Source organism: Condylura cristata, unplaced genomic scaffold (genome assembly GCF_000260355.1).
Source record: "Condylura cristata isolate star-nosed mole 26May11 unplaced genomic scaffold, ConCri1.0 scaffold00008, whole genome shotgun sequence".
NCBI classification, from domain to species: domain Eukaryota; kingdom Metazoa; phylum Chordata; class Mammalia; order Eulipotyphla; family Talpidae; genus Condylura; species Condylura cristata.
In genome coordinates this window covers 28578768-28587654 of record NW_004567109.1, presented here as the reverse complement: position 1 = coordinate 28587654, position 8887 = coordinate 28578768, and the positions used below count along the sequence as shown (strand labels likewise).

General features: G+C 33.2%; 1 protein-coding gene across 2 annotated transcripts in view; it reads left to right on the top strand.

Moving 5' to 3' along the window:
* The window catches only part of NRD1 (nardilysin (N-arginine dibasic convertase)), a 54703-nt gene that overhangs the window by 22232 nt on the left and 23584 nt on the right, over window positions 1-8887 (top strand). For both annotated transcript variants that reach the window (XM_012722257.1, XM_012722256.1), the window contains 5 exons: window positions 521-616; window positions 1583-1705; window positions 4580-4637; window positions 6201-6274; window positions 7561-7630. In XM_012722257.1, coding sequence (XP_012577711.1) covers window positions 521-616; window positions 1583-1705; window positions 4580-4637; window positions 6201-6274; window positions 7561-7630 — 421 coding nt within the window. The remainder of the gene's footprint in view (window positions 1-520; window positions 617-1582; window positions 1706-4579; window positions 4638-6200; window positions 6275-7560; window positions 7631-8887) is intronic.

The following is an 8887-nucleotide window of genomic DNA, read 5'->3' as shown; positions in this document are numbered from 1 at the left end:
AAAAAAAAAAAAAAAAAAGAAGAAGTAGAAAAAGGGAAGTTAGATTAACTTTTCAAAGTTAAACAATTTAGTAAGTGGCAGAATTTGGATGCTAGTCAAGATATTTCTGGTTTTAATGCAATTATTTTTAACCATTAATACTTTACTATCATCATAGTTGACTTTGGCAGAAATTTAAGCAATTTGTGTAACAGAATTCCCAGATAATAAGGATTTGACTTAGCATTTTATTGGCTCTTTCATCAGTAAAATCTTTGACCTAATATTCAGGAGTTGTAGTCTTAGCTATCTGTTTCCTTTAAAAATAAGGGAAACCTTTAGGAAGGTGAATGGACTATTTATTCGAAGTTATAAAATGTATTAAGTCTGGTCTAGATAATTTAGTTACCATGCAATTGTGTAACACAAATCATAAAATTAATTTTTATTACTTCCTTACTTTCAATTCTGTAAGCTTGTTTCCAGATAATGTTGCAGATATTGAACTTCATTTTATTAAGTGTTTCTTTAAAACTGACAGAATATCAACTTGCAAGACCCTCTGATGCAAACAGAAAGGAAATGTTATTTGGAAGCCTTGCTAGACCTGGACATCCTATGGGGAAGTTTTTTTGGGGTAAGATATTATTTCATACTTTCTGGTTAAGGAAGATTGAGAATTTCAAAAGATGATAAAGAATGAAAATTTATTAAGCTAGGGTTGCTAGGTACCTTTTACCTTTTAAGGTAAATAATAACTAGAAAAGTAGTTAAGCATGCCTTTATGTTTCTCTAACATTGGATATATCAAGAATGGCATCTAACATTTTGTGAATGTCTCCTGGGTGCTGGATACTTTCCTTAACATTGCGTGCACCTTCATTTGATCATCCTAACAACACTATAAACTGAGTAGTATTATCATCTCCTTTTAAAAATAAAGAAACAGACTCAGGAAATTTTTTAATTTGCCTAAATCACATTGTTGAATATGTGATTTAAAACTCACATATAATTTATTGATTATAAAGTCTGTTCTACTCCAACCTGATATTTACATTTATCAGTAAAGATTCAACAATGATTTTTCTAATAGTCTTTGAGCTGTGATTTAATTTTGTTCAACTGGTAAGGTAAGCAGTTTAAATGGTACCTGTTTGTAACATAGTGGCTTTTTCTTAGTGTTAGAATTCAATTATACCTTCATGTTCATCTTGATTTTTAACATGGTTCTTTGGTGACTTGATCTAAATGATACAAAAAAGCATACATTTTAGGAATTATGTTTAATATTAAAAATTAATCAGAGATAAAACCTCTTAATTATTAAGAAGGAAAGCTTCAGACAAATTCTATTTTAAGGTGTTGCAAACTAGAGATGTGGTTTTGTGTGTGTGTGTGTGTTAAAATATACTTCAGAATTGTTTCTTCTGAGGTTTGCCTTATATTGACATCATTAATAATTGAACCATATTTGTTCAGTGTTCTTGAAACCTCTAGGTTATTCCATTAGTTACTTTTAATAGCATAGCATGCACTGTTGATGAAGAGATGTTAACAAAGTAAGCATAGTTATTTCTGCTATTTTTCCTCTATTTAATAGGAAATGCTGAGACTCTCAAACATGAGCCAAAAAGAAACAATATTGATACACATGCTAGACTGAGAGAATTCTGGATGCGTTACTACTCTGCTCATTACATGACGTTAGTGGTTCAATCCAAAGGTAATATTATCTACTATAGCTCTTTAGAATTACTGCAAAGTAACCCTTTCTTAGTATTTGTTTGCCTTGATGAATGTTGCTGTGCACGGTTAAAGTACTTGTGTTTGATCTTAATATGACCTAAAGTAAAAACGGGATTTTGAGTGGTCACATAACAAGTAGCAGAGTTCAAGGAAGCAACAAGTCGTCTGAGTTATCAGGCAAAAATTTTTTCTTATTAATTATTTCTAGAATACTCAGTGTGTACTGATAGGCATTGCATTAGTTTGTTTTTCATGTTGCCTCTGTTTCCTCTGGTTTTGCTTTTAATCTACACTGATCATAAACTCTTAGGGCAAGATGTCTAGGGTTCAGTAACATAGCATGGATTAATTGAAATACATCATGGTGACAATAGCAAAAATATCTTAAATTCACAGTACTGATGAATACCTCTTTTCTTATGTCGTTTGCAGTAACTGGTATTAATTATTAAGGAAATCATCGTGACTTTCTTCACATTTCAATCTCTTAGACAAATTTTTGAAGTTAGTTGCTGAACTGCTCTTCTTGACCATCTTCAAGTTTATATGTTTCTTTTTGAAATTTGAGTTCTCTGACACTAATATGAGTCTTTTTTGAAAATTTGTTTACTCATTGTCAAACTTAAGATCAGGGGTGACTTTTTTTTAAGATTTATTTATTTATGCACACAGAACTGGGATACAGGCCAGAGGTACTGGGGGTGAGAGGATTCACCAGGGAAAGAATAGGGAGCAGAACCGGCAGAAATACTGAAATACACTGCTGAGGGGAGCAGCAGGCAGGCCAAGAGAGGTCCGCTACACTATATGGGTCATCCCCCTGGCCAGGGATAGAGTTGAGCTGAGTGGCTGTAGTAGCTTCATAGTGCTGTGCTCCAACCAGTTGTGCCATCAAGGAGGGCCCAACTTTTATTTATTTATTTATTTTTTTACGTCATTCTTCATTTTGTGCATTTTTTCATTTCACTTGTAATTCCCATGGGCTTCCTACCACCAGTTCACCCATGTGCCATCACATTAGACCAGTGCACTCTTCCACCCCAATTCTGATCCCATTCCCCTTTTTTCTACCCCCATAAAATGTCTCTGGTTTATAGTTGTTCATTGTTTTCATTTTTACTCTTATTACATTTGTTTCTCTCTCTTTTTTCCCCCCGATACCTTATGCTCCTGCTATGAGTCACAGTTGATTTTTTATATAGATATTTTTGCATTTTCTCATATTTTTGCATTTATGATCAAGGTGAGAACACTTTTTGACTTGAATGTAAAGCTATGGATATGGTATTGGTAGATTCTTTTCTTCAAAATAAAAATATGCTTCTAGAGCCCTTTTACAATATTTGTTGAATTGGCAATTCCATATTCAGTATTTAATATTAGTTTATAAAAAAACTAATTTATAAAAAATTGTAAAACAATTTTTCTAAGTGTTAGTTCTCAAATCTGTCATGAATGTGTACTCTTCATCTAGGTATTGTTTCTTTTACATTCTCTCTCTCTGATGACAAATATAAGAGTGTATTAACACTTTTTGCAGATCTCTTAAGTCTCTCAGATATTTAAAAGAATGCTGTATAATCTAGATTTAAATGATTATGGAGTTTTGGTGTTTATTTGCTAAATAAAAAGTTAAGTAGCTACATAAGCAGTATGAAATAATTTAAAACTTGATTAGTCTGATTTGAATCTTGTGTTTTATATACTGGGGTGTCACAAATTGGAATGAATGAAACTCACGTATTGGGTGGAACTAACAAATACTGTTCAGTGCTGGGGATAAACTTTTTTTTAAAAAAATATTTATGCTGGCCCTCCCTGGTGGCGCAGCGGGTTAAAGCGCAGCACTAAGAAACTAAAGCCACTTCCTCATGAGTTCGATCCCCGCCTGCCCCAGAGGTGACCACATGGCGCAGCAGACCTCTCCTGACCCGCCCGCTGCTCCCTTCAGCAGTGTACTTCATTGATCTGCCTGTTCTGCTCCTCGTTCTGTCTCTGACGACTCCTTTCACCCTCCACATCTCTGGCCTGTACCCCAGTTCTGCATGAATAAATAAATCTTTAAAAAAAAATATTTATGCTTACATAGCTAGGTTACATGCTAGAGGTGCAGGGACAATGAGAGGATTTACCAAAGACGTAGTAGGGAGCAGAACAGGCCAATTGACAAAGTACACTGCTGAGGGGAGAAGAGGGCAAGTCAGGTGATCCGCACCATTTGGATCACCTTCGGGATAGGGATCGAACTCTTGCTGAAGTGGCTTTAGTTTCTTAGTGTTGTGCTTTAACCTACTGCGCCATCAGGGAGGGCCCAGGGATAAACCATTTTACTAGAAATTTTGAAAGAATTTCTTAAGAAGTATAACACTCAAGAGAAGATAGAACTTTTATGAAACCTAAGAAGAAAAACTTAGGGATTAAAATCTCACAAAATATAAATTATTGTGCAATAAGTGGAATGCGAAAATATTAGATACTAAGATGGAGTCTTAGATACTAATAGAAGAAGAGGAGGAGGATGAGTTTAGTGTTTAGTTCAGAAAACTGTCCTAGAAGAAGAAAATTTTGGAATTAGGTAGGAAGATAATTGGTTCACACAGCCTACTGGAACTTTTCTAATAACATGCACGTTTTCCATCTTACCAGGAAGAAATAAAGGAGTCTGATAAAATTATGTGTGTCCTAAGGTTTTCTTGATATTGTTATTTTTTCTGTTACTCAATACTGGTTAAGGAGTGGCAAGTAATGCCCAAATTAATATATACCTTTGTATTATACCTAAAGCACTCTTTGTTTCCACCATGAATAACATTGCATTTTCCTTTCTTCTCCTTAACCTTTCTCCCTCAAGAAACACTGGATACTTTGGAAAAGTGGGTGACTGAAATCTTCTCTCAGATACCAAATAAGTAAGACATTTATTTTTATAAATCACACACCTTTATCTTCTTTTATGAGTCTCGAAGGTTTTTTCTTTCAGTTTTTTAATCAGGTGATTAAGACCCAGTGGTTTAGCATGATGGCACAGCTTTTGAGTGGGAAAACTTAAGATGAAAATCCAAGTTTCTCCATAGTTCAAAATTTATATTCTTGTAAACTTCAAGCAATCAGCAATTACAGTGTTTGTTTCTTTTAATATTTCTCAGAGGTTGTCTTATTGGATAAGTGATGTGATGTAATGTGAAACAAGCATAATATTAAGAGGCAGAATATAATAAAGTGTATCCTTGTATCTGAACAAATTGTGTTCTTAAGGTTTGTTTATGAACTCAGTTGTTTGGATCTTAAAGTGCTTTTCCCCTGTAAAAGAAATAATCTTGTAAAACAATGGTTGACTTTCTATACTGACTAAAGCCTATTAAATAGTGATGAATTATTATTTATTAGAAAGTACCTTCAGAAAGAGAACCCACTATTTTGAAGCTTCATCAAAATAATACATATGTTTAAGGCCACTTTATTGTTATATTTTTGTTACAAAGGATATAAAAAATACTAAAAAAACTGTCTATCTTTTTACTCTTAAAAGTTTGTTTTAGCAAACTAAATGAAATCAGATCTTTTTCCTGTATCAAGTGAGTAAGCTAGTGACTTTGTCCCATTTACTCATTCTAAGATAGAAATTGTTTTAATTGTATGGGAGAAAAATAACTTAAAAAATATTAGTAAATTATAATAACTGATTAGCTGTTATCTAGGTTTCATGTAAATTTCCATTGATAATTAACAGTACTTCTTATGCATGGAAATAGAATAAAAGTCTTGCCAAAGTTGTGAGGTTGTTTGATTTTGTTTTGATACAAAATGAGTATGCACTGTGTGAAAATGTCATATAGCAGATTGAAAAATGTTACACTGTGAAACTTTACTAATAAAATTAGAGGTGTTTTGAGTAGAGGAATTCACTAGGTTCTGTCAGCCTGATAAAAATTCTCAAATATGTTTCACACTTATAACTTTTGCTCCTTAATTAGATTAAAAAGTCTTATAAATATTTAATACAGTTCATGTTTACCATGTTTGAAATTTTTTAATTAATTATTTAATTATTTAATTTTTTAATACCTCCAGAGGGGAAGCCCCTATAAGAGTTCAGCTCTTTTTATGTCACAGTACCTAAAAATTTATCCATAAACCTATGTTGAATTATAAAACTTCTAGTGTAAACTTACTTTGGAATTTGTATAGGAATAGAAATAAAGTTGAATTGGGCAGTAAATATTGGAAGGAAAGGTTACTTCACTATTTTCTATTTATTTGTGAAGTAAGACATTTGAGTTATTGGAACTGAGGTTAGGAGTAAGTAGTTCTGGGTATTGCGGCTTTGTTGTCATCTATTGGCTTATGTCTCAAATGCTTTCCAGCCAGGAGCCTGTAGAACAGGTTATAAATATCTGTCAGTCATACTTCCTATAGATACTGCTTATAAAGCCTTTTCCAATTAAATTTTAATGTATTTGTTTTATTTTCAGTGGGTTACCCAAACCAAACTTTGGCCATTTAACGGATCCATTTGACACACCAGCATTTAACAAACTTTATAGAGGTTTGTAAGCCAAAGGTTTAAAAATGTTTGCAATAACTCTAGCACATTCTCTAAACCGTAACTGAGGCTGCCAATTTTCATTGAAAAAGACCACTACCAAAAGTACAGCTGGGTTGGAAAGGGAGAAAATGGACAGCGGAGACCTAGTCAGTGACAGACAGCAGGCTGCAGACTAACTGCTCTGGTACTGGCTGCTGTTTGCTTTGTTTCTTATTTTTCCTTTGTTCTTTGAGTTTCTTTGTTTATTTCTTTTCTGTTTTCTCTCTTTTTTTTGCCTTTAAAAAGGGAAAAATAAAGAGGAGAGGAAAACACTTTGGAAGTCAGTCCCTTTCACCCTTGCCTTATAAAAACAATTTTTGTTAAATGAACAAAAATTTAAAGGGTAGTGAAATAGGAAATATCAACTTTAAATCTTACCACCCATAAAAGTTACAGTATTTTGGCTATTTCCATTTGAGTTCTTAATATAGTTGGGATTATAAAGTATATATACATATTACTTGCTTTTATCATTTAATATTATTTTTGTAATTGCTACCCAGAGTGCCATCACATGGTTATACTATGTAATTAGCAGTTTTTCTTTAAGTGACTATTGCAAAAACATTCTTAATCTACTACTTCTTTTTCTTTATTCTTTTTATCATAGCAGATTTTTTTCATTTGTATAATAGGTATTTTTTCCTTGTCCTTGTCTACCGTATTGCCAGCCCTTTCCTAATTAATGACTCCTTTGTCACCATTTATCAGCTGGCTAACTGTTCTGTCTGAGCAGAGACAGCTAATTGTCAGATATATTCTGCTTGGTTTTATATTTTCTGTTCATAGTAAAGTATCACAGAATACCAGCTCTGGGAAGAATCTTAGTGATACTTTAACCTAAACCACTAATATACCATAAGAAAGCAGATTTAGGAAGAGAAAGAGAGGTTAAATACAAGAGAGATTTTCAAGGTCATGGAACCACAGATAGCAAGATAGTAGGAGAGCTGAGTTTCAGCCATGTGTCTCCTGACTCATAGTCCTGTGTTCTTTCTTGCAAGAGGGATTCCTCTTTGGCATCATTTCATATTCTCAGTTCTTTTATCCAAATTGAAGAGAAATTTATCAAAATTACATTATTCAAATTGGAAAATTGGCTACTGAAATAGTAATTTCATTGTATTTAATCTTCCCCTTTTTGTGAGAAGACAAAATATATTGCATTGAAAAACTTTTTTAATGTAACATGTTCAAGTTTTAGAGAAACACTTAACATCTGTTCTTCTAAAAAATATTTTGTTTAGTTGTTCCAATCAGAAAAATTCATGCACTGACCATCACCTGGGCACTTCCCCCTCAACAGCAACATTACAGGTAAGAGTTTAAGGGCAAATCTACTCCATTACATTCACAGTCATATTTTTTAGCATACTAAATGGTTTAAATTTTGGTTTCTGGACTTAAAAGCACAGGTGATGTGGTAAACTGAAATCTCACTACTCCTGGATTTTTCAAGCCTCTTTATGTCTTTTTGGTATGAAACTATACTTCTTATAAGTAGCTGCCTTTCCTGTTTGTTTACAATTAAGTTTCTTTATGCGAATGCCCTTTTGTAATTATTTTCCTGGTACTCTGAGTATAAAAATATGTTAACTTATGTTTGTCAGCAGTGACCATTTAATTTGATCTTAGCAAACAAAAGATTAAATTGTTTTTTGAGTCAGATATGACTAGTGTAAATCTCAAAGGACTTCCTCCTATGAATATGAGTTTTATGCACATTAGGAAAACATGTCACCTTACTTATACTATATTTTAAATGAGCAGTATAGCATGGGACAAATTTATTTAATATTAAATAAATGCTAATGAAATGATAAAAGTTTATAATCTTTCCAACACAACAAAAATAAGGATGACACACATATAAGCAGAGTGAAAGTGATGGTTTATTCTTTAAGCTCAAACAAAATTTTCACATATCTTAGAATATGCAAACAATTTTGCCTCCAGTGAGAAAGTGAGAACCTTCCCTTTGTCTGTTTGCTTTTGGTGCTAGGGTTTTACAAGAAAAAGTAACACATTATGTATACTATCCCAAAAAGTGTTAAAGTTATTAGATATGTATTCAAGTTTATTCTGCTTAAAATCTTTACCATAAAAAATGTTTTGTAAAATATTAAAAGAGGGCAGAAGGATATTAAGGATTGAAAGATAATACTTCTTTTCTTTTTCTCTGTCTTCAAAGATATGCTCAATATGTTGTTTCTTCAGACACAATACATAAACATCTTTTTTTTTTTTTTTAAGATTTATTTATTTGTGCATACAGAACTGGGGTACAGGTCAGAGGCTCAGGGGCGGTGAGAGGCTTCACCAGAGACAGAGTGGGGAGCAGAACAGGCAGATCGACGAAGTACACTGCTGAGGGGAGCAGCGGGCGGGTCAGGAGAGGTCTGCCAACCATGTGGTCACCTCCGGGGCAGGCGGGAATCGAACTCATGCTAAAGTGGCTTTAGATTTTCAGTGCTGTGCTATTAACCCGCTGCGCCACCAGGGAGGGCCAATAAACATAACTTTTTTATGAGAAATGAATTATGTTTTATATATATACACACACACACACACACA